This window comes from Narcine bancroftii, chromosome 6 (genome assembly GCF_036971445.1).
Source record: "Narcine bancroftii isolate sNarBan1 chromosome 6, sNarBan1.hap1, whole genome shotgun sequence".
Classification (NCBI taxonomy): Eukaryota; Metazoa; Chordata; class Chondrichthyes; order Torpediniformes; family Narcinidae; genus Narcine; species Narcine bancroftii.
In genome coordinates this window covers 18,763,357-18,791,117 of record NC_091474.1, presented here as the reverse complement: position 1 = coordinate 18,791,117, position 27,761 = coordinate 18,763,357, and the positions used below count along the sequence as shown (strand labels likewise).

At 41.5% G+C, this 27,761-nt stretch overlaps 1 protein-coding gene across 1 annotated transcript in view; it reads right to left on the bottom strand.

Annotated features, from left to right (window-relative positions):
* Positions 1–2,923: 2,923 nt before the first annotated feature.
* The window catches only part of LOC138735780 (eyes absent homolog 1-like), a 254,304-nt gene continuing 229,466 nt past the window's right edge, over positions 2,924–27,761 (bottom strand). The window contains exons 12-17 of the mRNA XM_069884202.1: positions 20,838–20,896; positions 20,561–20,721; positions 19,966–20,080; positions 14,370–14,491; positions 13,854–13,954; positions 2,924–7,108 (exon numbers count right to left, since the gene is read on the bottom strand). Coding sequence (XP_069740303.1) covers positions 7,028–7,108; positions 13,854–13,954; positions 14,370–14,491; positions 19,966–20,080; positions 20,561–20,721; positions 20,838–20,896 — 639 coding nt within the window. The 3' untranslated portion in view covers positions 2,924–7,027. The remainder of the gene's footprint in view (positions 7,109–13,853; positions 13,955–14,369; positions 14,492–19,965; positions 20,081–20,560; positions 20,722–20,837; positions 20,897–27,761) is intronic.

Sequence of the window (27,761 nt, the reverse complement as noted above, 5' to 3'; positions counted from 1 at the left end):
TCAGCAGAGCTCACTTTCCATTAGCTCGCTGCCCCATGAGTAATCAGGCGGCTAGTGATGTGCACCCTCTGTCAGGAGCAGGCAGGCGAGGGAACGAGCGGCCCGGCGGTGGGGAGGGTGGGGGGGGGGAGAAGAAGCAGCAGTGTCTGCCATCACCACCCCTCTGGTGCCATCACGGCTTGGCATAGAGCTGCAGCTCAGCCCTGCAAAATGGCAAACCGGCCTTAAAAGTGCAATCGAACCGGGTCCGGGGGGGCGGGGAATGAAGGAGCTGGTCGCAGACTGAAAGGAGTGAAGATGCGGGAGAGACGTGGAGTCGGGGCCGATGCCATCACCCAGCTTTGCGAGAGAGTAGCATACTGCATATCTCAAGTGTGGGAACGGATTTGGAATTCGAAAGTACCTGACCCGTAGCCATTTCTCATCATCTCCTGTAAGTGTTAACTTTTAATCATAATCTTCTGACCATATGTAAGTTACTTTTATTATTGCACATATCATTATTATTACCTGCATTAATATTATGTACTGTATTATTAAGATGTTTTAGTGTATTGAGAAGTGTTTTAGATGCATATGAAGGTAAAATATATGCTATATACTTAGATAAACATTTGACTAACTACCAGTTCCGACTTGCATACAAATTTGAATGAAAGACAGACTTAGGTAGCGGAATTTATTTTTTAACTCGGGGGACTGCCTGTAAACAGTTCATTATCAGTATCCAGAAAACTCCTATTAAATGCTTGACTTCCTCAGATAGCACAAAGCAGTCCTATGGACTGTTAATGTGTTTTCCATATTGGTGCATCGAATTGGAAGCCCACCAACTCACATTCGCACCATGCCTCTAACACAATGAAAAGTCTTGGACAAATTGTCAAATAGAACTTTGAAATGAGGCAACAGATACAAGGCCCAAATGAGATAAAGGAGCATCAAAGGAGAACTGGATGAAGGAAAGTTAGCAACGTGAATTTCAGATTTTGGACCCTGGACTGTGAAAGGTAGTGAGAGGCGACCAGCCTTTAATTGAGAGGAAATTAAAACCCAACCAGACCAATGATGAGGTCAGTGAAACACAGAAGTCTAAAGACGCTGCAATTGTAGTAAAAGCACACACTAAATGCTGGAGGAACTCAGCTGGTCTTGTAGCATCCATAGGAGGTAAAGATATATTACCAACGTTTTGGGCCTGAGCCCTTCTTCCAGCAAAAAGTAGGCAGGCGTCTCAATAAAAGCCACTTTCAGGTGGCCAGAATACCTGACCTACCCCAATGCAACTGTCGGGTGGCCCCCTGAAAGTGGATAACCCAGCCAGGAGTCGGAGCACTTACCTAACCTTCCTTGGGTAGGTATATTCTCCGGCTCGGAGAATCCCCCGTCGCACCTGAAAGCAGCAGTGGGGCCACGGCCACAGTCCACAGGAGCCGGCATTCACTCGGACGTGGCTCTCCTTCCGCCGGCACGCTCAGGTGACAGAAAGGCGTCTTCTCCGCGGCCACCTGCATGTCCCAGCTGCACTCCCCCAGCGTGTATGCCAGTGCATTATCTGTGTCCAAGCACCTGAAAGCGGCTAAAGATTGAGAAAGGCGGAAGAATGGGAGGGGGAGGAATCCAGAGCAACAAACGAAAAGTGTTAATTCTCACCTTTGCTCTTATCATATCCAATTAACACATTTTGTTTGTTGGTCACACTCCTCTTCCCCCTTTCACTTAGTCTTTATTGAGATGCCTGTCTGCCTTTTGTTTATTCCTTGAAGAAGGGCTCAGGCCCGAAATGCCAGGAATATATCTTTACCTCCTATGGATGCTGCCAGACCGGCTGAGCTCCTTCCCCATTTACAATGATAATTTCACTCCAATGCCATACAAATTCCCAAATTGACCTCTAGTACCTTCTGAAAAGAATCACATTGGAGCTGGGAGATTTAATTTGGTTAATGAAATATATTTTGGAATTATAAGAGCATCATCAGTAAAGATGACAAAAAATTTTAATCGGTGTTCTTTTAGGGAATGGATCTCCCCCTCTTTGATATAGTTGAAGTATGACTCCATACACAGGTCCAAGAATGGCACAGTGGCTCAGCTAGTAAAGTCATAGCCTCACTGTGTCAGACTTGGAGTCAAACCAGACCTTGGGTGAGGTCTGTGTGGAGTATTCAGATTCTCCATCCAACTGTGTGGGCTTCATCTGGGTGCTCATTTCCTCCCACGTCCCAAAGCTGTACAGGTTGGTAGGTTAACTGGCCACTATAAATTGCCCTGATGTGCAGGTGAATGATAAAATCTGGCGGAGGTGATGAGCATGCGGGGCAAATAAAAAGAATGGAATTAATAATGAGCCTGTAAGGAGTTTGAGGGTTCTCCTGTGTTTATGCGGGTTTCCTCTCATCCTACAGAACGAACCAGGTGGTACGGGCTCAGGAGCTGAAAGGGCCTGTACTGTGTGTCTACATTTAAAATTTAATGTAGGAGTAGTGTAAAATTGAGGGTCAGTTGTGGATTCTGTGAGCCAAAGGGCCTGATTCTCTGCTGTATCTTTCTCTGACTCTGTGTGATTGACTTAAAGCTACTCAGGAAAAAAAAATACCAGGCAAACTACTGTTCCAAAGAAAATTAGGGATGGGTAATTAATGCTAGCCTTACTACTGACTCCCAACCCCTATCAATTAAAAAGAAAACAAAAGTGCAGACATGATGTTTGAATTATTTCATCTGCCACCAAAGAAATGATTACAAACAATAATTTGTAGTCGGATGACAGGCCAGACCAGGAATGACAGAGTATACGCTAGGTACTAGAACTTTGATCAATTTACTTTCGCCGAAGTTACTACAAAAATGAATTATGCACCGTTACAACATATCAAATAATAGTTTTAATCACATGAATAGTAAATTTACAATCATGCAAAAAGAGTTTTGGAACCAGAAGGAAATTGCCAAATCATTATTCCAAGCAAAATTCCAGTGAGATGACAGTACATCAGAAGAATGGTGTCAGAGTAGGTAACTTGTCTTTTGAAGGCTCAGTGAAATTATGACTCATGATTGTCCTAATTTGATACACCTGACTTTGTCCCATTCTCTCTATCTGTGCCAAAATGTGATTAATAAGAATCTCTTCACTCAATTTAAAACTATACAACTGAATCAACATCAATTGCTATTTGTAGAAAGGAGTTCCAAGTATCTATCATCTTTTGTATGTCGATGTGGTCCCTAAAATCACATCTGAAAAGCTTGGGTCTAACCTTTGGATTCAAACCAGAAACTAGAGAGAGCTCAAATAATTATCCGTAAAACTTGAAACATTTGATCAAATCATGGTTGGAGGTAGCGGTTATCACAATACTGCTACAGCGCCAGCGACCCGGGTTTGAATCCAGAGCTGTCTCGCTGTCTGTAAGGAGCTTGCACATTCTCCCTGTGTCTGCGTGGATTTTCTCTAGGTGCTCTGGATAGGGGTTTAGGGAGGCACAAGCTCAGGGCCTGTTGACCGTGCTGAATGTCTAAATTAAAAAAAATCTAAATGCCTTATTATTGTCTCTTCTCTTAATCCTCAATTTCTGGGTGTCATTCAGGTAAATTGTGGTAGCCTTTCTTTGAAGAGCAATATAATCTCACTAAGATCTTGCACCCAGTAGAACTCCAGGAGTGATCTAATTCAGAGTTTGTTTAGCTGTGTCATTTCTCTCCCCTGGAAACCTAATCAACATTTCAGCAGGCTCTTTCTATTTTCTTCTCTGACACTTTAATGATATTGTACATGAACCCCTATGTCTGTTTGGACCACCACTACTTCAAGATTTTCATCATTTAGAAAGTATTTTATGTAGCGTTTAGGTCCAAAGTGGATGATCTCATTTCCCTAAGCTGAAATCCTTTTGCCACATTTTGTAATTTAATGCTTCCATTTAAACTACCCACAATGATCCCTGTTTTTGTTCATCAGAAACCTTGGAAATTTGGGCCACTAACCCATTATCAAGGTAAATTATAAATACACCAAATAGTTGAGGCCCCAACCCAAATCCTTGTGTGGCCCCATTAATCACAATCTGTCAATTAGTATACCTGCCCATCATCCCTGCACTCCGTTTCCTGTTACTTAGCTAGTTTCCTGCCTAAACCAATAACTTTCCTTCAATTCCACAAGCTCTATTTTAACCAACAGTTTTGTTTTTAATGAGGAATTTTATAATTTGACTTCTGGAAATCCAATTAAATAATACCCACAGAGCAAAACTGCGAATTCAATTTTAGAAAAGCATGCAGGATGGAAGGTCGTAGCACAATATATAATTGATGGAACTATTGTGAAATGTTTTTAAATGCATTTTTTTTTCTCTGCAGACCTCATCTTAAAGACCAGCTGAAGACTTGCTTTTAACAGTGTTCCCGTCAGTTCTCCTCTGGGACCAGGGATTTGCCTTTGAATTTGACTGGTAAAGGAATTACTTGGTTTTCTGCTCATGCAGATTATTAGTGGTTCTCAACATTTTTTTTTGCCATGGGTGTTCTGTGGTTACTAAGGGATTAATTAAGGTGGTATGTGAGGTTGAAAACCATTGGCGTAGATGATCAGTGTTGAAATTCAAGGTGTGGGGACTTGCAGGAGTGAATCTATCCATTGCTGCCACACAGTTTTGCCACCCTTATATACTTCCCTCCACCAAATAGTTGGAGGGAAGTATAACAGACAGATTATAAATTTTCTGCACAGACACAGGTTGATATCATGCAGGGCCTCTGGTCTCTTTTAATTACTTGTTGGGAAAAATGTCAACTGTGGAATGACGCAGGTCTCTTAGCTTTTTAAGCTTCATAAAGAAGAACCTGCTGATCAGCAACAGGTCAGATAGATTAGAGCTGAAATGTTATCCAACCCTTTCTCCATAGATGCTGCCTGGCTTACTGAAATTTTTTTTTAACCTTTGGATTTCCTTGTGCCTTTGACCGACTTATTTTCCAGTCATTTGATGATTTTGCAAGTATAAAAATGTGTCCAGTTTTCACTCTGAACATCGCTTTTTGAAAGCACAATTTCTTTCAAAACATTATCTAAAATATTTAAAAATATTAAAGTAATCCCCAGGTCCTTAACAATCTGGATAGATGATAATACTATTTATTAACAATCCATATGTAATTCAAAACTTAGAGATAAACCGTAGGAAAAGGCAGGGACGAGTAATGGTGGATTTTGCAAGGAATCCAGCTAATTGTTCAATCTTCACCAATACTAAAACAGAACTTACAGAAGTTACATTGCTCAGTATTTATAAGAGCAATAACTTACAGATTCATAGTACCATTAATCGGGTACAAAGTCCCAAGCTGCTTCACAGGAGAGTTGTTGAACAAAATTTGCTATGGTGCACATACAGATGCAGGGGAAAAAAAAAGTATTTAGTAGCAAGAAAGTAAAATGATGTTTAGGGAGCTTGGAAACTGAAAACAAGATTTCCAATGATAGACCAGTTATAAAATTGCAGATGTTCGAGAAATGTGGAGAGTTCAGACATTCCCTCAGGCGAGAAGGGATTACAGGGAAAGCAAGGGTGCATTTGTGAGATCTTGGGCCAAACTGGCATTGTGTGGTTTGCTCTTTAAGAGCAGTGTAATCTGGTGGAACTGAACACCCTCCCTTTGTAAACTTTCTCAAGTTTAATTCCAGTGATTTCAAGGATGCTCACAAATCCATGATTTGAGAATATTTGCATTGTGGATGCTGATGGTAGAAAGTTGGCTGCTATCAAATGGAAGAAGCATACTTAACTTCAGTCTCACAAAGGCCTTGAACACTTATGGCTGTGGCTATTTCAACGCAAGGATAGAGGTAGTGTGGTGAGTAATGCATCTTCCTATTACCCTAATTGACTTGATTAGGGAACTACTCCATTATCATTCTATCATCTGACCTTCTGGGTGGATTGTGCTCTTTTTGTGTCCATATTTCTGTGACCTCTTGCCAGCGTTTGGGTAAAGATGCAAACTGAATGTCTTAAAATTAAACATTAAAAGATCCAGGCAAATTTGGAAAAAAAAACCATTTGTGCAATACTAGCTTTGAGCTGCATTTGTTAAAAACAAGAGGAAAATCTGCTTGATTGATTAACTTTATCTCAGGATATTTACAACCAGGAATTTCTATCATATGTAGTGAATCTTGATGTACATGGCAAATATGAACAGTGATCTCTCTCTCCTGCTATTGGAAACGAGGTGGGGTTGTTTTACTTTGAAAACTGTTGTATGATCTGGTTGTATGGACTAGTTTCAAAAGTCCTTGAAAATTTCAAATCCTTGTTTATTCAATGCCATTTAACCACAAGATTCGTTGTCACAAAAGTACTATCTGCACGTATTGATCAATAAGGTGGTAGTGTGTAGACACATGCACAGTCCACAGAACACCTATCTTTAAGGAAAAAAAAACACTCACAGGTTGCTATTTGCAGTTACTATTGAAAACAATTTGAGCAGAATCAGAGAAATTGAGAAATATCGTAAGATTACAAATTTACACAAAAAAGATTATTTGTCTTTTGATTGTCTTAGCAATAGCAGGTTTTTAAATAAGAACTTGTCTTCCATTGGGAGGGGCAAGTGTGCTTGCACAGAGCACAGTTCATGTTAGGGTAACATAAATAGCAAGAACCATTAAAAAAAACAGTGATTGTACCACGCTGTTGATAACCACAAGCCACTGTCTCCCCTATGATGTCAAAGCAATGTCCCAATGACAAAGAAGGGTTCAGTTGACTTTGTCGTTAACATCATTATCAGGTTTGTGTCTTTTCAATGAAGGCGCATTTCCATAATGAAAACAGTGGTGCAGTAGTTTTAAATGAATTGATTTTTTTTGAAGGTCAGGTCTCATTCTTAACTCTGAAGCCATTTTCATTTTTCTTCTGTGAGGGTTAAGACAAAGCAAATGCCAACTGCATCATCCACACATCTCATAGCTGGATCGGCGCCACAGTCAAGGAGCGAAGGTGCAGTCTGTCCTCTGCTACAAGTACTCAAGTTCAAGAGCGTGCCGTAGGGCCTCAAGGTCTGCATGGCACGAGATCCTCCAGAACGGCATGTTGTTCTGCAATAAGCACAGGAGAGTTTGTTGAAAGAAAAGGTTTCTGAATTCATTCTACCACAGGGTGGCCCATCAAAATAATACAGCAAATGGAAGAAAGACCCTTTGGCTCACTGAATCTTCACCAACCATCCACCACCCCATTACACCAGTCCAACGTTTCTCGTTGACTCTCAACAGATTCTGCAACCTCACCTGTATAATAAGGGAAATTTAACAGCAACCAATTAACCCACCAGTCAGCATGTCTTTAGGATGTGGGAAGAAACTGGAGCACCACGCCATCTCATAGAGATCGTTCAAAGTCCACATGAACAGCACCCAAGATCAGGATTGAACCCAGGTATTTGACCTGTGAAACAGAGGCTCTAGCAACTGTGCCAGTCTGAACAAAATTTAGAACAAATCCAGCCTTGGAACTGATTCCTGCAAAGCTGAGTTGGGGGTGAAGGGGACGTCCACAAGCACTGTGCTATCCAGCTGTCACACATTCATGAACAAGGCAATAATTGAAGGTGAGAACTGGGACCAGGACTTTCATGAGTGGAACGTGTTTGAACATGCCATTGACAGGTGAGGCTTGGTAGTTTATGGTTACAATGGGCATGCTGTAGGTGGAATGGTGATGGTGAATGACCATGGAGATATTGGTGCAAGGTTGGGGAGAGGTGTGGTGGACCAACACAGTGGTATATTATTGATAGTTGGGTGATAGATCAGTATTTGTGAGGGTGGTGGCCGGAAATGAGACACTGTTCAGGGACATTTGAGTTGGGTCAGTAGATTAGTGGGTGACATGTGTGGGTCCAGGCCTTTGGGCAATTACTAAATGTGCAGGTTGAGACCTGAAGGGAAACAGAGTGAGAGTGACTTGCTAGAAGGAGATCTGCCTGATGTGTGTTTCCAGCGTTAGAATGGGTCCAACAAAGACAGATCCTCTTTAAGTTATGATGAAGCAGACTTGCATGGTGTTGCTGGAGATGGACAGGAGTCTGCTGATGCTAGAAGCTGAGGTCAAACATAGCCCAGCTGGAGGAACAGCCATTCAAGCAGCATTAGTGGGAGAAAAAGAATACTAGCTCAATACAATGCTTCTGCAGGAATTTCCTTTAGTCTTGAAAAGTTTTGGCTTGAAATGCCAACCATTCTTTTTCTCCCATCAATGCTGCTCAGTCCATTGAGTTTCTCCAGCAAATTTTGTTTGGGTGTAACTGTGGCTAATGGTTGAGAGACCTATGGAATGATAGTTATAGAATTGGCATCCAACTACTGGGCACTAATGAACTTAATTGGCAGCTCCCTGTGCTGGCACATCAGGCACAGGGAGGACCCAGAAGGAAAATAGGGAGCTTTGCAATCTGAGCAGTCACTCAATTTTCCATTTCCTGTTGCTTTTCTTTCAAATCAAATCAATTGACCTTGCAAAAGAAAAGATGCGGTTCAACATGAGTGAGAGATCGACAGCACTACACCCTCAAGTTAAAGCAATTAGGAAAAGGGTCACAGAGTTTGTTATGGGGAAGAAACTGAATGCAAATCTATTATTATTTTAGAGAAATGTTTTTGTTCGTATTGCAGTCAGTAATGACATGGTGTGCGTCCAGATCAAATTTACTGCAAGTCAGCTGCAGTGGGAAGTTCATTCCCTTGAAAAAGATTCAATGTCAATAGAACTCCAGCAGCAACGAATTTGGAATTTAAGAATAAATGGGAACAGAAGTCGGCCATCTGGTGTGTTGAGCCTGCTCCACCATTCAATAAGATCATGGGCTGATCTGGCCATGGACTCAGCTCCACTGACGTTCTTTTCCCTTGACCCTTAAATTCCTTATTATGAAAAAATCTGTCTCTGTGTCTTAAATATGTTTAATGAAGCACTCTGGCTTTATTGGGCAGAGAATTCCCCACTCTGAGAGATCCCGCTCCTCCTCATCTTTGTTTTACATCGACATCCCTGCATCTTTAGGCTAGGAAGGTCTGATGCTGGGGTTGAGTGCAATACACAAAAGAGCTGGAGAACCTCAGCAGGCCATGCAGCATCTATAAGAAGGAAAGGGTAACGGAGGCCGAGCCCTTTATCAAGGTATGAGCAAAAAACAGGCAGATGCCAAAATAGAAAGGTTGGGGGGAGGAGGAGAAGACCCTTAGTTTGAATAGTGTGAAGAGCTAAAAGCACTGAGCACTGACAATCATTTTTAGAGTCAAAATCCTGATGTTGAAATTGTTTTGAATATTCATGCTTTACAATCTTCAAAAGACTTCTTACAGCTTCGATTAATGCTCATATAGGGAGTACAAGGTTAATTCTACAGAAGCTGCTTCCTGATATGGCACCATTCAAGATAGCACCATTATGCAGGCCCTGTCTTCCAAGGCCTTCTTGCTGTGCTGCCATGCAATTGATCCACATTGCGATTAAATATTCCATTCGTTTAAAGCAGTGTCTATTTGTGCTGGCTCTCTCCTCACCAAAGAGGTGAAATAAAAGTCACTGATCCAGCCTCTTGGTGAACATTGCTGATTTAGTAGAAATAATCATTTATCCAGCACATCCAAAACCAGCATGTGATTCACAAACAGGGAAATGTGAGTCTGAGCATGCAAAAAATATTGCAGCTTTCTCCAGGAAGACAAAACAAATGATAACTCAAAATAACCTCAGCTGAGTTTGAACTGTCACCTGAATTCAGTGGATCACAAAAGCAACCTTTCAACCAATGTAAGCTACGAGCATCATTGCCCTGTACAGGAAACAACACAGTCAATCAAGCAAGCTGGATTGCCATATGTACTATTCTTGGAATTTTGAACTGGAAACTGGAATATTGGAACTTGATCAGCAGAGTGTATGAAAGGCCATGGTTATTAGGTTAGTCGGCCATTGTAAATGCCCCCCCCCCCTCCCCCAGCTACACAGGACCCAGTCCAAACCATCAGCAGTCCAGGTTCCTGATCGTGTCGGAGGTTTGGATCTGGAGCTTGGGCTGCACTCAGTGACTCCGAGGGACTCTCTTTTGCTTCTCTTTCTCTGACTGTAAGAGGCACTTCAGGTAATTTCTGCCGATGGCAAATCCGTCTGCCTCGCAGCAGATGAAAACAAATTCCACTGTCTTTATTACATGACAAATTGAATCTTGAATTTGCCTCTTCCATAGGTGTGTGGTGGAATCGATGAGAATGTGAAATGTTGCAGGAAAAATTAGTGTGGGAGTGGGGTTGATCTGTTAACTGGCATAAACTCAATGGGCCAAGGAAGGAAATATGAGTGGTGATTACTCAATTAGATTAATTTCATTCAAGGTTTCTGATTTTTGGAAGCGTGAGATTTTAATTTTTATTAAACCCCAGTTTTTATTGAAACCTGACACTTGTATCTGATGCTGCTGGGTCTACATTCCTGGCACAGTAGCTAGTTCTGGGTTTGGCCGTTTGACAAACACTCCCTGCGACTCAGGCCTGAGGGTTCACCAGTCAGATATTGTTTACCTTTTTCATGCCTCAAGCTTGCTCCACAGTCGTTCAGTTCTAGCTTTGATTTTTCTAGCACAGCCCCTACCCAGCCACAGGCCCAAAATTAAAGCTACAGCCCTGAGATAGTGTGAGAGAAACAGCTGTTGTGTGTACTCATTGGTTCCTTTCATTTAATTGAAACTAAATGTAGATGGGAGCAATGGCTCTGTAATTATTTTGCATGCATATCACAAGATCTAGGAACAGAAGTAGGCACATTGGCCGATCGAGGTTTTCTGTACCATTCTAATTTTTAGCTGATCCATCCTCCCACTCAGCTCCACTCCCCAGCCTTCTCCCCATAATCCTTGATGCCCTGACTAATCAAATACCTGTCAATCTCTGTCTTAAATACACCCAACAACCTCACTTCTACAGCCGCCTGTGGCAACAAGTTCCACAGCCTCATAATCTCCTGATATCTGTGTTTTAAATTGACATCCTCTTATCTTATAAACCCCTACCACGGGAAACATCCTTGCCATAACTATTCTATCCAGGCCTCTCAGCATTCGAAATGCCTCTGAGGTCCTCCCCCATCCCACCCCCCACCCCATCCTTCTACAGTGCAAGAGACAGGAATCATTTGTCATAGGCTAACCCTTTCATTTCTGGTTTCATTCTAGTAACTCTTCTCTGAACCCTCTCCAATGCCAGCACATCTTTTCTCAAATAAGGTGCCAAAAACTGTACACAGTCCTCCAAGTGAGGACTCACCAGTGCTTCATAGAGTCTCAACATTGCATTTGGGTTCTTCACCACCACTCAACCTGAAAGTTAACCTGCACGAGGACTCCCAAGTCCCTTTGCACCTCAAAATGTAGAATTTTCTCCCCATTTAAATAATAGTCTTCCCGTCTATTTATTCTACCAAAGTGGATGACCATACACTTTCTAATATTGTATTTCATCTGCCACCACTTGGCCGATTCTCCTAAACTATACACGCCTCTCTGCAGCCACTTGGTCTTCTCAGCACCACCCTCCCTGCTACCTATTTTGGTATCGTCTGAAAATTTAGCCACAAAGCCATCTATTCCATAATCTAAATCATTTATATACAATGTAAAAAGAAGCAGCCCCAATATATCCTTGGTGAACAAAGCCAAAATTTTATCCCAAACCTTTTTTCATGACGCATTTTCTTTGGTTTAATCTGGTAAGACCAATGGATGGCATAAGTTTTAATCTGTCTCTTCATGCAGAAGCATGAGCATTCTTAATATAGAACTGGCAATGCCTTCATTGATGAAGTAGTCATTGCCATGGATCTCTTTTTTCCCCTCGGGCAGTTAAAAATAAATAAAATTTGAAGCACTTTGATTATCTACAAGGCAGCATTAATATTTAATTCTTTTGTAAATGTTTTATGTTTTGGTGTTTTTCTGGCACTAATCCTCCTTTACTTTAAAAAAAATACATAAGGTTTGTTAAAATAGGAATCCAAGTAAGTCTGATACCATCTGAACTGTCGATACAACAGTTTATGGTGAAAGTCTCTTCATGCTATTATGGATAGCTCAGGTGCGTGGCTGAGTCAGCCATTCTCATCAATCAACCAGGAGACAGGCATGCTGGCTACTCTTCACGCAATGCGTTCGCTACACAAACACACCATTCACATCGGGACGCATCAGTAAGAGGCCACTTCAAACCTTTTTTTCAAACAGCCACTGAAGCTTACTAGAAAGAAATATCCTGGTAAAGACTTTGTTTGCTCAGTTGCTTCAGGTGCTGACCTTGTGGGGGAAATGGTGTCTGCTTTGATGTTTCAGGTATATCAGCTGTACCTTTGTACAATGAATTAGTTACTAGGATATTGCTATTCATTTGGTTGAAACTCCATTATCTGTCATTATAAATATAGCCCAGACTGGACAGTGGAAACTGCTGCATAATAGAGCAGTGGATTTTGATGTCACAATATCCTAGCCAAGGGAGTAATGCAAGTACACTATGGATTATGGTAAATTCATTTGGTCTTTGATTGAGGTTGAATTTATATCAGATGGGAAGAAGAACCTGTCCTGGAATAATTGAGAACGTGAATAATTGGAGTACATTTGCATCCATATGTCATTGGTGAGAATCAATTTGACTCTGAATTTGGGTCTGTGCAGGAATTTTTCAAAACCAATCCTACAACAGTTCAGTAAAACTGATTCACAACCACAGTGTGCGTCGTGGTTAGTGCAACGCTATCACAGCGCCAACAACTTGGGTTTAAGTCGGCACTGTCTGTAAGGAGTTTGGACTTTCTCCCCATGCTCTGGTTTCCTTTCAAAATCCAGGGGGTTGTAGGTTAATTTGCGTGAAATTGGGCGGCACGGATTTAAATTACCAAATCGGTTATACTGTGCTGTAAATAAAATTTTTAAAATTACATTTAAAATAGAGTGCATGAGAATAAAAACTGTACAAAAGTAATTGAAATTTACATTTAGATGTTTTGGATGGTATCAGCATAAAGGAAAAGAAAGGCCTCGTTTTATCTTTTTTGGGAAGCCGAGTCTCCATTGCAGGACAGTGGTGAGGCTGAAAAGAATGATACACAGGGAATATAGGGAAGGATCAACGAAGTGATCTGAAGTTTGAACAAAGACCAGCAATGGAATCATGGAAGATACGAGATAAATACCGAAATCTAACCCTAAAATGAGTTCATTTTCACTAATGTGTCCACAGAAACCTTTGGATCTCTCAACTTGGAGACTCAAAATATTGTCAGGAGCAGGCTATTGTTTGCGGGCAGGAAGGACCTGTTTGGGTGTTGAGAAGAGGCATGAGTACTTTGCCGGGACCCATAAACCTGCATCATCCTGATTGGCCTTGAGGGGGCCATTTAGTAATCAAGGATGAGCATGTGCAATACCTGCTGCAGCTAGTCTGGTAAGAACCAGTCCATCTGTTGCTGGAGTCCTAAAAGAGTTGCAGGATCCTGGCCTGTATGTTCAAACCATGCCCTTGTCAGTTGTGGAAGAAACGCTGAAAGGCCACTTAAAAGGTCAAAATGATCTAGTTTAATTTTCCATAAGCCTGCAAGAAAATATGTCTTCCCCAAAATAAAACAGAAACAAGCACTGCAAGAATTTTCATTTCCCACTTGAGGGTGAATGAGTTTTCATTCAAAAATGCACCATGAACATTAGGAATATGGAAAGCATACTCAATCTCACAAGCCATTTAGTTTCAGTGGAAATTATTATGCTGGTTAGTAACTAACAGATTTATTTCATACCTTTTTTGCTGCTTGTTCTTCTTCAACACCGTCCCCCACGACAATGTAGACCGCTTTCCTTCCAAACCTTTGAACTATTCTTTCAAAACAGCTTTCCTTTCCTGAAAATAAACAATAACATTATTGTTCCTCCAATCTCAATGAAGAGCAGCAGTCAATGAAGTATCTGATGAAGTTCTCACTGCAGCTGAGTTGAGTCTTCACAATGGCATTAGGCATGATCACAATACAACCAAGCTGTACTGACACTTTCTTGTTCTTGGGCCAAATACGTTGACTAATCATTTAATTCGACATAACTTGCTTTAATTGTTTGTAGTTCAAGCATGGTTATCTATTAATGTCACTCATTGCAGTTCTAAAGTCAACAATGAGCAAATCCAGTGTTTGCTGAATTCAAGTGCTGTTTTTGTGTGGGTATTACTTTCACACATGATGTAATCCTGAACCAATTATTAAGTATAATTTAAAATAAAAAGAGGGCTCCAAGAGTCGTTAAAATTCCAATGTGCTTACCTGTTTTTGTAGCGCTATAGATATTTTCTATGGGGAAGACTGTACCCAATCCGTACAACAATACCTTGGAGAGGGCAGGTATCAGCTGTGTTGTTGTAACCAGAATATTCACACAATTTGATCTGTAAAATAAAAGCAATTGATTCAAAATGTTTTTAGTCTTGCTCTAATTGGCTGCCCAGATTGACTCACTTTCCGAGTCTGGAACTATACCATGTTTCATTGAATAACACTTCATCACACCAAAACATTTCATATATAATCATGAAAGTAGATGGTTTTTGTACCAATGCTCTGACAAATCAATGTGTCTAATCACTCTTTTTTAAAAAATTTTTTATTTTTCACACCATAAATCACATTAGCCATGATATACACTATTTCTTTTTCACACATATACAGTGACTTTTTCTCCCCCCCCCCTTTCCTCCCAAACCACCCCCCCACCCCCCCCTCATCCATTTTAGGTATACAATCTAGGTTGCATTAAGCCAGTCAGACAATGTTGTCATTCAACAAAATTACACCAGAAATTCTACTGAGTCCATTCTTTTCTTTCCTTCTCCTTCCATCAACTTAGGTAATGTTTGTCCCCGGTAGGTTTTCGCTATTGTATTTAATGTAAGGCTCCTATACTTGTTCGAATATTTCAATATTATTTCTTAACCTATATGTTATTTTTTCTAATGGAATACATTTATTCATTTAAATTTAGTAGTTTCTTCCTTTTTAATTTGGTTATGTATTCCATTAATATTTAAAGACATATAGTTCAGCGTAGCCCTTTTATATTTTGTTTATCTTCTCTTTCCGTTTTTCCATCATTACCTTTCCTCCTTTTCCATTTCTGTTTTCTTATTTTCAACTCTTTATAAGACAACATTCCTACAACATCCAACATTTTCCTTATTCTCCTATTTCTATCTTATTTATCCCCAATCTCCCCTTCACCTCCTGAGTTGTCCTTTATCCCTTGTCAGACAACCACATCTCCCCTCTCCATTTGGATTTGCGAATCCACTCGCAAGCGTCAACTGATTTTGCAGTGACCGCTATTTCCCCCCACCCCGCCTCCCCCAGAAAAGATTTCACTTTTCAGATGTCACAAAGGTCACTCTTTTAATTCCCTCCTTATTCTCTCTATTCCATTACCTTCCCTTATTAATTCTTGTCTATACTATCTATATTTTCCTCTAAGTACAGATACATTCATGTATGCTCATTGTCTCTATTCACTCTTATACCTCTTTACACTCATTACCCGTCTTCCTCCCTCAGTCTATTTTTGTAATTGTTCTGCAAATTTTCGTGCTTCTTCTGGATCCGAGAATAGTCTGTTTTGTTGTCCTGGAATAAATATTTTCAATACCGCTGGATGCTTTAGTATAAATTTATACCCTTTCTTCCATAAAATCGCCTTTGCTGTATTGAACTCTTTTCTCTTCTTTAGGAGTTCAAAACTTATATCTGGATAAATGAAGATTTTTTGCCCTTTATACTCCAGTGGTTTGTTGCCCTCTCTTACTTTTTCCATTGTCTTCTCCAGTACCTTTTCTCTTGTAGTATATCTTAGGAATTTTACTACAATAGATCTTGGTTTTTGTTGTGGTTGTGGTTTAGAGGCCAATACTCTATGTGCCCTTTCTATTTCCATTTCTTGCTGTAGTTCTGGACATCCTAGGGTCTTAGGGATCCACTCTTTTATAAACTCCCTCATATTCTTGCCTTCTTCATCTTCCTTAAGGCCCACTATCTTTATGTTATTTCTTCTGTTATGGTTTTCCATTGTATCTATTTTTTGAGCAAGTAGTTCTTGTGTCTCTTTAGTTTTTTTATTAGATTTCTCCAATTTCTTTTTTAAGTCTTCTACCTCCATTTCTGCTGCTACTGCCCGCTCTTCCATCTTGTCCATTTTCTTTCCCATTTCTGTTAAGGTCATCTCAATTTTATTTATTTTCTCTTCTGTGTTGTTTATTCTTTTTCTTAAATCCTTAAATTCCTGTGTTTGCCATTCTTTAAATGACTCCATGTATCCTGTAATAAGAGCAAGTATATCCTTTACCTTGCCTTTCTTTTCTTCTTCTATTTCACTGTACTCTTCCTCTTCCTCTTCTTCTTCCTCTGGGTTGACCATCTGTTGTTTCTTTGTTGCCCTTTCCTCCTCTTCTTTCTTGTTTCTATTGTCTTCTGTGGTCTCTTCTTGCTGCAGGTGTTCTGCAGCTGTCGTTGCCGGCTGTGGAGATCGACTCCCCAGCTGGTCCCCCCTCCCGTCGGTGTGTTTTTTTTCATTCGCATCGCGCATGCGCGATACTTCGCGCATGCGCGGTTGCGCACTTTTACTCGGCTCTGCGAGCCATTTTTGTAGTCCATTATTTACCGACCTGAGGGAGCGGGTTTCTCTCTCCGCAGCGGGCCTCTTCGGACAGGTAAGGCCTTCACCTTTTTCCTCCTTTGTCTTCTCTTCCTCTCTTCTTACCGTTGCTTTCGATTTTTCTTTTTTTGTCGCCATCTTCTTTCCACCTTTATACTCACTTTTCTGTAACTTTTATTTCTGTGCCTTTGTGTTTTCCTTTGTTTTTCCCGACTTTTCTGGAGAGGGCTGGAGTTCACCGTCCGGCCACTACTCCATCACGTGACTCCTCCCCGTGTCTAATCACTCTTGAGGATTGTTCAAAAGACAATTGATACATTGTCATTCTTAACAGTGATTTTATTTATATAGGCAATTTGACTACAAATGCTAACAAAATATATGGGAGAAACCTGCCTTCAATGTGAGCAGTTTTGGGCTCCTCATTTAAGAAAGGATGTGCTGATGTTGGAGAGGATGATTCTGGGAATGAAAGGGTCATCATATGAAGAGCGTTTAACAGCTCATGGCCTGTCCTCATTGGAATTTAGATTAATTTAGGAGGATCTCATTGAAACATTTCAAACATTGAAAGGCATGGTCAGAGTAGATGCAGAAAGATGGGAAAATCCAGGACAAGAGGGCACAACTTCAGGATTGAGGGGTATCTGATTAAAACAGTGGAATTGGAGGCCAAGTGATTGGGTGTATTTAAGGCAGAAATTGATAAATTCTTGATTAGCCAGGGCATCTAAGGTTATGGGGAGAAGGCTAGGCAGTGAGGTGAGTGGGAAAATGGATCTTATGATTAAATGGTAGGCCTGCCTCAATGGGCTGAATAGCCTATTTTGCTCTTATGTCTTATAGTCTTCAATTGAGAAGAGTGCCAGTCACAATTTCTGCTCCCCCACTGACTGCTGCAGAACCAAATTTGTAGAACGTGGATTTAACATGAAATTGTTGTCATGAGCTTTGCTGAATTTCTTCTCCATATAATTTGAGAAGTTGCATGTTAGGAATGTGGAGCTCAAATAATCCAGTGATTATTCTGTCCATTATCTTACATGCACTGAAATCTCTCTTGATCTCTGGTGGGGTAGTTTAGTGGCTAATTCTCTGGATTATTGTTCTGGAGGTCTAAATTTGAATCCCACAATGGCAGGTAGAAAGTTAAATTAACTAATACTTTGAAAGTAAAGGTATAACATAACCATAACAATATGGAATTATTGTAAATACCTAATTGGCTCACCAAAATTCTTTATAGGAGAAAATCCACCAACTATGTATGCATGGCCTACATGCAACTCCTGACCCACCAAAATGGTTGACTTTTATCTATTTATTTGGTTTGGTAACTAAAGATGGACAATAAATGCAGCTTTGCCAATTATGTCCAAGTCCCACAAATGAATAAATCATTATCTCAACCTGCAGTATTTAATGCAACACATTTGCACTTTTGAATTTATCTCAGTATCAATCCTGATGCTCCTCACTCTACTCCATAAAGCTGTAAACACTGAAGTGTTCAAGTGCACCAGCTTTAATTGGGATGTGATAAGAATAAACAGCATTTGTGACTTAAATAATACTGACTTTCAAGATTTCAGAGCCAACTGTTAGTTGATTTAATTAAATCACAGATTTGTTTAGCACAAAAGTGAATTCTTCATCCTACATCTATGCAGACCAGATTTACTGATCCCAATTACTTGCATGAGAACCATATCCATTGATGCATTGACTATTCAAATATGTGTCAAATATCTCTCAAATACAGAATCTGATTCCACCACTTCATCTGGCAGCACATTCTAGCTATAGATCACTCTCTGTGAAAATACACTTTCCTCTCAAATCCCCTTTGAATTCCTTCCACCTTAAACCTATGTCCTCTTGTTTTTGATAGCATTACCAGTGGAAAAAAGATTATAACTATCTACCCCATCTATAACTCTTGTAATTGTATATACCTCTGTCAAATCATCCCTTAGCTGCAGAGTAAACAATTTCCACCTATTCAATCTCTCCCCTTAACTGAAGTCCTTGAATCCAGGCAACATCGGCGAATCTCCTCTTCACTCTCTCCAGCATGTTTTACCCCCATTCACCCAATGTAACATTTAAAATGTTGAAAGGCAAGCATAAACGTAGGAAGCTTATGTCCCATGAGGTGGGAGAGTATAGGACAAGAGGGCACAAGTTCAGGATTCAAGAGCATCTGCTTAGAACAGAGGCATCCATAAGACATAAGAGCAGAAATGGGCTATTCAGCACATCAAATCTTCCCCGCCATTTAATCATGAGCTGATCCATTTCCCCATAACCTTTGATGCCCTGGCTAATCAAGAACATGCCCTATGACATGACCTCCAAAACTACCTGTGGCAACAAATTCCACAGATGTACCACCTTCTGGCTGAAGAAATTCTTGCACATCTATGTGGTAAATGATACCCTTCAATCCTGAAGTTGCACCCTCTTGACTTTGATTCTCCTACCTTGGAAAACAAACTTTCTACATCAACTCTCTCCATGCCTTTCAACATACAAAATGTTTCAATGAATACAGGCCAAGAGCTGTCAACTACTCCTCGTAGGATAACCCTTTCACTTTCCGAATCATCCTAGTGAACCTCCTATGAACCCCTCTTCAATGTCAGGACTTTTTTTTCTTAAATGAGGAGCCCAAAACTACTCACAATACTATGTGAGGTCTCACCAGGGCCTTATAGAGCCTCAAGATCACATCCCTGCTGTGGATTCTATTCTTTTTGAAATGAATGCCAGCATTGCATTTTCTTTCTTTGTCACCATCTCAACATGCAAGTTTACCAGATTATCCTGCATGAGAACTCTCAGGACCCTTTACATCAGGGTACTTTCAATTTTCTCCCCATTTAAAAAAAAGCCCGTCCGTTTATTTTTTCTACCACTTCAGACGAATTTCTTCAGCCAGAGGATGGTAAACCTATGGCATTTGTTGCCACAGGCAGTTGTGGAGACTATGTAATTGGGTGTATTTAAGGCAGAGATAGATTAGCCAGGGCATCAAAGATTATGGAGATAAGGCCGGAGAGTGGGGCTGAATGGGAAAATGGATCAGCTCAGCTCATGATTAAATGGCAGGGCAGACTCGATGGGCTGAATGTCTGTTTCTGCATCTCTGTCTCATGCTCATTCCCCACCACAACTCAACTGGAACTTTTCAACACAAGCACCAGAAAACCACAGGCACCTTACCGAGAGTTAATTAGACTGAGTGCTTTCAGTGCGTGTGTCAGCCACAGGTCAGTCAGAGCCTCCATGTCTGCCCGCAGCTGCAGCCACCCTTCTCTCTTGGGTGTCCCGATTAAGCCTGTTTAATGACACAGAACCAAGTCATAATGCAATATTGCTGGTTACAATAGCACGTTGCAGCTACATTGTTCTCAACCAAGAAAAAAATGTCTTGGGGGAAAAAAAATAACAGTCCAGTATTTATCCAACACTGGTACAAAGTTTGATGCAGGTTCACCAGTAAAAATAATGCAGATGGTGTCAATGGTCAGGAATTACTGAACGAAATAAATGCATCAAAAATAATGGGCAATTTATTGACAATTAACCCAGAAATGGCCTTGTTTCATATCCTGTGGGGTTTTTTTTATTACCTTTCCCTCTTTGCAGTTTCTTCTTTGAGACTGACAAGAAGTATTTTTATTTTGGATATTAGTTTTTTCAGATTTACTATAACTGAAAAGACTCCTTTCAAAGTGTTTTGCAGTGGAACTGTCATTATGTGGCAGTGCATTTTGATATGATGGCTTTTGGAAGACATCAAATTGCATATACTTGCCCCCAACGTTGTTTTTGTAGGTGTTGTACATTTCTTTTACTCGACGGTAGCGGAACGCCAACTTCCTCATCCAGTCTACACCCCCGTGTACACCAGAGCCTATGCAAAGGTTTCCACCAACTGCGGCTGTTTGGAAACCATCTGTTGCAAAGTTATATGTGCTGTGTGGGAGGAGAGAGGAAGACTGTTAGCAACATTAGTTCCATTAATTAGTACATAGCTGAAACACTGAAGAATTATACAGCTCATGTGGGATTTATTTTCAAGATGAGCTCACCTCAGATCTTGGCCATTGTCATCTGAAGACACATCATCAATGTGGACCTGGTCGCACTCCTGAAAAGATATAATTAAAACTAAAACTCTGTGGAGTTTAAGTACATTTTGGTTCACTGTCTATACTCATCACCAAATTACTGCAGTGGAGCATTTTCCTATGAAATGATCTTTTCCTGAAATAGTTGGGGATAAGAATATGGAATAAGATGTTATATCAAACTCCAGAAAAAAAGATTTTAACCTTTAGCCTCGGACCAATATCTACTTTCTGTCTCACTTAACTGTATTCTCTGAAGGCACTGAGGTCAAAGTTGAAATTCATGTTGGCTTTTAGTACTCTTACAAACAAAATCATGGCCTGCACAAAAGAATGTAGTTGGAAAATTCAGCTAATGAAGAATCGTTTAGTGGTTCTGACAGGTTCTGTATTTTTACTTTATCGGGAAAAGTTTCTGTAAATTCCTTTTGCAGATGTCTGTGGTAAATGCACAGACTTTGAAAGCTGCAATGTCCGTTCCTATTCAGTAGCCTGGATACAGTCTGCCACAGCTTTGCACGTGTGTTATAGTTTGAAGTGTCGTTGGTCAACTGTCAATCTCAAATGAGCTTCATTCAGCAGTGAGCAATTGAGCTACTGTTTTACTTTTGTCTTGGAAAGTTAGAAAATATAGAACAGTCTTGACAGAAATTGCTTGCTTTTAAAATAAATTTGTAGACACTGATGGGTTTGTTGATTTACTGCTTATATAGTAAGTGAACCAAGGATCAAAACTGAAGCAGCACTCTTCACTGAGGCAACTGGACAGTAATCCAGCCTTGGGTGATAAAATGGGGAGAATGGAAACAATGACAATATCTAGTTTTGTAGCATCTTTAATTGAACAAAACATCCCAAGATACTTAACAGGAATGCAATCAACCAAAAAAAAATGACATCAAGTCACACAAGGGACCATAACCAAAAGCTCAGTCACAAACTTCTAATTGAGAGTCATGTTGAGAGACAGCAATATTTAAGGATGGAATGCAAAGGTTTTAGGCTCTTGGCACCACCATCAACACTGGGGTGATTAAAATCAGGAGTAAGCAAGAGGCCAGAATTAAAGGAGCTTAGTTTACAGAAAAGAAAAAAAAGAGGACAGGCAAGACAGCAGTGGGCTTACAACACAAATAAAGAATGGAATGTTATACATGCCTGTGAATGCCAGCTTGTTTCCCCAATTCAGAAATAGTAAATGATTTCCCAACGTAATATTATAAAATCAAATATGCTTGATATTCTCTTCCAGAATCTGCCCTTGACAGCCTATTTTATTTGTTGAATCTTGTCTCAATGGCATGCCAGTGCAAAGGAAAGGCAATATTTTCGACAATGTCTGCATCAACCACTCCCAGATCACATACTCTGTTACTGACATGTACAGTAAAGCTTCTGTTCTGCTTTTGTCTTGATTCCAACTTTAGAGATTCACTTCTTTGTGCAGGTTGTCCACTTCTCAAACCTGTTCCCTATTTCAGTTTTCCCATTTTAGTGGCAAATATGGATTAATCTGCACTGTATTAGAGCCACTGACAGCCTGGAACTCATTTTCTATAAGATTGTTACAGGGGGCAGGGAGGAAACTTTAATCCTTTCAGTCTGGGTTGCAATCAAACACAGGTCCCAAAGGTGAAAGAGAGTGTTCTACACACTGAGTCACAATGTCCCATAAACCTTCAGCCTTTTTTTTAAATGACTCTGTAGCTTACCCTAAATCTGATACCTTCAGAAGCAAGGATGTGACCTTTTGCACATGCCAGTAAAATAACTGCAACCATTTTCATTATAAATCAAACTATGACAAGAGTTCACATCAGTTAATAGAGTTAGTGAAAACTCTGTGAAATTGAAACTTGTACTGTAACGGCTACCTTAAGTCTAGCTTGGTTTGTGATTGCAGGGATTCAGAAAATCAAATGCAGCAGATCCTGGCCCAACAATAACACTCGGGTTGACATTGCAAGACATTTCAAGATTCAATTTATTGTCACAGTAATAAAACAGTGTTATATTACATGAAATTTCTTTTTGCCTGCTGCAAGGCAGACAGATTCTCCACTGGCAGAAATTGCCTAAGCGAATCTTACAGTCAGTGAGAGAGAATCACCAAGTGTCCATAGATACGCCTCCTGCACTTCTGTAGCCACTCAGAGTTCAATGCAAAAACCATTGGTGACCCAAACTCCAGATCTGAACTTCTGACACAGTCAAGGACTCTTCAGTGCCCCCGGCACCCCCTCACATCCCCGTTTCAGTACCTGGTACTTCTCCAGCCAGTTCAAGCCAGTCTCAGTAGTCTGTAGCTTGGCAAGGGTGCAAGTCTCCCAACAGCAGTCTCCAGCAGCCATGGGTTCCTTGCCTCTAGTCGTCAGCAGCCAGCTGCTTACACTGGTCCCTCAGCTGCAGAGCCTCCTCACTGGTTCACCTCCATGGTCACAGTCCCGTGGGTCATTTCTTCCACTTCTCCTTCTCAGATGGGGGGTATGATCTTCCCAACCTCCAGTCCTCCACTTGCCCGGAGCCCACAGTCCCTCATAGTTGCTGCCAATTAATAGGTGCTGGCATCATGGATGCGAACCTTGGGGTCGCAGGATCTCATATAAAACCACCATCGGCTCCCTCAACAGGTCGTTCCAAGTCCATATGGAGCTGATAGCAATTGACTGGGCAGCTGGATCCCATGGGAGCAGTCATCTCCACTCCCTCACTCCCTGCAGGTCCTCACCAGCGGCAGCGCTGCCACTGCAGCGGCTCCAGCAGTGCCGCCATCTTTATCCTACGTCATGATTGAATTAACATCTTCCCACTGTAGCGCTGTTTTGTTCAAATGCTTAGAACCATAGGCATATCTAGGGTATGGCAATTAGGGCATATACCCTGGGTGCCACTTGCGGGGGGTGGGCACTGTCCTCACCTAGCCTTTCCCAATATCTAAGCCTGCCTGCCCAATGTCGGAGTCCCTAGCCAGGCTAGCCCAAAACAGATTCCATCCCAATTACTTGAGCACCCCAGAGTGCCCTTCCGGGCCAGCATCTCATGGGCCGCTTCGGGGCCATCCCAACGCAGGGTCAATGGGCAAAGTGGCCATCTTTCCTATCCATAATCCCCCACGTAGCTGGAACCACTCTGCCAGTTCCAGCGCCAGCCAGGGAAATACATTGATCTTGCAATGAACCGCTGGCACTGATGAGCAGCCCCAAAAGCCAGAGAGGCTGGGTGAGGTGCTGGAGGCTGGGCAGCCAGTGAGCCTGTCACAGCCCACCCCGGCTGAGCACTGATGGCTTGGCCACCCTGACGGCAGCCCCACCGGCTGCCTGCTGATGGCCCTGGTCCCTGCCAACCACCCTGTGACAGTGCTTGATGGGCTGCTTGTATCATACGTCGGGTGGCATAGTTGGTGTGTAGCTTTTTTTGTGCAACTTTTAATGGGGGGGGGGGCAAAGTCAGTGCTTGCATTAGGGCACCACTGCTCAGAGCAGAGCCTTAAAATATGAAAACCTCACGATCACACACTCGCTAAGAACATGCCACAATTAATTCGTGTTGCATTTCTAAACATATTCAATAACATTTAAGGTAATTGTCCCCTTGATTACTGGCATTCAACGCATTACACTCTAACCAGCAGGTGTCTCCATTAACATTGAAAAGTTCTGATTTTTTTTGCACTGACTGATTGAGTGTTTGGAAAAAAGCTTCTGTGAGGATTATTTATCCATCCTCATTGACATAACCCTGGTCAAAAAGCAATGAAAGTTATCCTTTGGGAAATCTTGAGAGCGCAGCTAGTTTTCAAAAGTAAAACACGAAAGTCTGCAGATACCATGATTGAAGTAAAAACACTTGCTGGTAATACTCAGCAGGTCAAACTGTGCACTTCATACAACAATAAAGATACACAATCAACGTTTCGGGCTTGATCCCTTCATCCATTTCAGTTTTCATCAACTAGTTTTCGAGCTTGGATTTCTTAAATATTTTTATTTACTTGTTCGTAGAATATGGATTTTGCAGTGAAGTATGGATCTCCCAGTGGCCACCCATTTCAATTCCCTGACCCATTCTCTTGCCGACATGTCTGTTCATGGTCTCATACACTGCCAGACTGAGAGCTCTTGCAAATTGCAAGGAACAACGCTTCATCTTCCATCTGGATGGCATTAACATTGACTTCGCTGATTTCTGTTAAATTCCACCCCCTTTCTTCTTCTCTGTGTGGCCTTTCTCCCAGCTTGCTCTCTTTCTCTCCCTCTCTCTCATTTTCCTCTGTCTCCTTTCACAGAGCCAAAATTAATTCTCACCCTTTCTCTTATCATATCCAATTAACACCTTTTGTTGGCCTGGACTCCTCCCCCATTCCGTCCATTCTCGTTATTCTTACACTTTCCTGGTCTCTGCTTATTCCTCAAAGAGGGGCTCACGCCCAAAACATCTGTAATATATCTTTACCTCCTATGGTTACGCTGTGAGATCAGCTGAGTTCCTCCAGCATCTTCTGCATGTTTTTGCCAACATTCCTATTGCCCATTCCTTACTATCCCCTTGAAGTGAATACATTTAAAAATCAGCATCTTCGGTGGGTCTGTGAAGATCAGCTGAGTTCCTTCCCTGAAGAGCATTGGTGAACCAGATGTTTAAAAGAAATTGTATCACAACAGCTTCATAGCTACCATTACCAGCTTTCTATTCCAGGTTTATTTAATTAGCTGGATTTAAATTCCCCAACTACCTTGGTGGGATTTTAACTCCTTTATCCAAGTCAATAGCCAAGGCCTCTCAACATCAGTCCAGTAATTTAATAATTAAGATACTGTGCCCACACTAGAGCTTCTGTATCACACTACCTTTTTAGCAGAGGTAATTCTCACTGCGCCAATCAGTACGGGTCAATAGTCTGAGGCCTGATGAAACAAAACATTTTTAGCCATATGTTGATTCATTTTTACATACTACTGGAGAATGTTAATGATTATTGTGCAAAACCATTATCTCCCTCTTTTGAGTCAGTCCCTTGTGAGTGAGAAGGGCTTATTTCCATTCCAATTCTATGGATTCCGAATAAAAACGCAATGCTGGGGGAACATAACCTATGTTTAGGCTTGAGCTCTTCATCGAGATATGGAAAAATGTCAGCAGGTGTCCAAACAAAAAGGAAATGAGGGGAGGGCTGGGGGAAGGAGCATGGTCCCAAATGTAGTGGGTAATAGGTGGAGAGGGAGGGAGGGCACAACAGCAAGCAGGGGGAGGAGGGATGGCTAGGTGAAAAGATTCTGATATGGGACCTGCAAACTTTGCCTCAGATGAAACTGAATGACAGGTGTGAGGTGGGTAGGGTGGGTTGAATAGCTTGAACAGTGATGTATGCCTTAAACCAGTGGTTTTCAACCTTTTTTTCCCCCACTTACATACCACCTTAAGTAATCCCTTACTAACCACAGAGCACCTATGGCTGCTCTAAGTAAGTAAGGGATTAGTTAAGGTGGTATGAAAGTGGGTAAAAAAGGTTGAGAACCACTGCCTCACTCCATTCACATAGGGCATCTCTGTGCCAAGACTTAAGTCCTCAATACCAACCATTATGAGTGTCATAGGTCAGAGATCCTAACAGGTGGTGGGATTGAATTGGAGCAAGACACAAAGTGCTAGGGGAATTCAGCCAGGCAGCAAGCATAGAGAGCAATAGATAGTCGACATTTCAGGCTGAAAGCCCTTCTCCAGGAAAGGAGATCCTCTATTTGCCAAAATCATTACTTGCACCTTGTGTCTGTGGAATAAACACAATCAGGCCTGAGCCAGATCTGCGGAGGATGACTGGAGCAACTGCCGTGCTGGATTCCAATCAGGAAGCCGATGTTATTATTACTTAAATTTTGCCTGCCAAATTAAAGTTAAATGTTGCCATTGTCATAAAAAATAAATGGTAACGCTGCTGTAAAGGCCATGCTGCCACTGGTGCAGACCCGGGACCACCTCATCCTGATGCTGACGGCTCCAATATAGGCTTTAAATGGCTTGTTAGAGGAGCCAATGGTGTTTGTAGGCAAAACTCTGCAACTGCGGATGTCTGTGCTCGAGATGGCGGTGCCTGTGCTGGCAGCAGCCTCAAAGGGTTGCATACCGCGGCGCAGGGCACCAGAAACAGGAAGAACACTGCCCATTCCCCCCCCCTCCCCCCCATTAAGAAGGAGAAACAGAGGAGACTACCCTACAGGACAGTGATCGCAACAGCAGACCAGCGAGCGGTTCAGCAGCTGAAGGTTCCGCACAAGCTGTGGGTGACTGGCAATCACGGGCTGCGAGCTGCTGGAGACTGGCTCATGGGAACCAGGTATTGGAGCCTAGATTTGAGAGGGTGCTGAGGCCAAGAAGGGCTCCCGATACTGAAGGTTTGGATCTGGAGCTCAGGTTTCTTTATGAATCACACACACTCAGTGACTGAAATGACTCTCATTTGCTTCTCTTCCTCTTGAACTGCAAGGGGTACCGGCTGATACTAATGGCAACTCTTTGACTGCCTTATGGCAGGGAGAAGGCAATTTTGTGTAATGTAATAGTACAGAACATGTAACATGACAATATAGGAATCTTGAATTAATCTTGTTATTGGTTGTGGTTTTCTGTGAACATTTTTTGTCAATCGAAAATGGTGCCAGAAATCTGGTGCATTTTAGTGAATTGCTTGTGTGGCACGTTAGACAAACTTTTTCACTGCATCTCACTACATGTGATAATAAACTATTTAATTCTCCAAGGTTTGATTATCTGCCTACACATAATATGTTTTCTTCTCTCAATAGTGGACTGAGACTCTGAGAACAAATTACATATCCAAATCACACTAATCAACACGCTGTTAGAATGTTGTGTGGTCTTCAACTATTT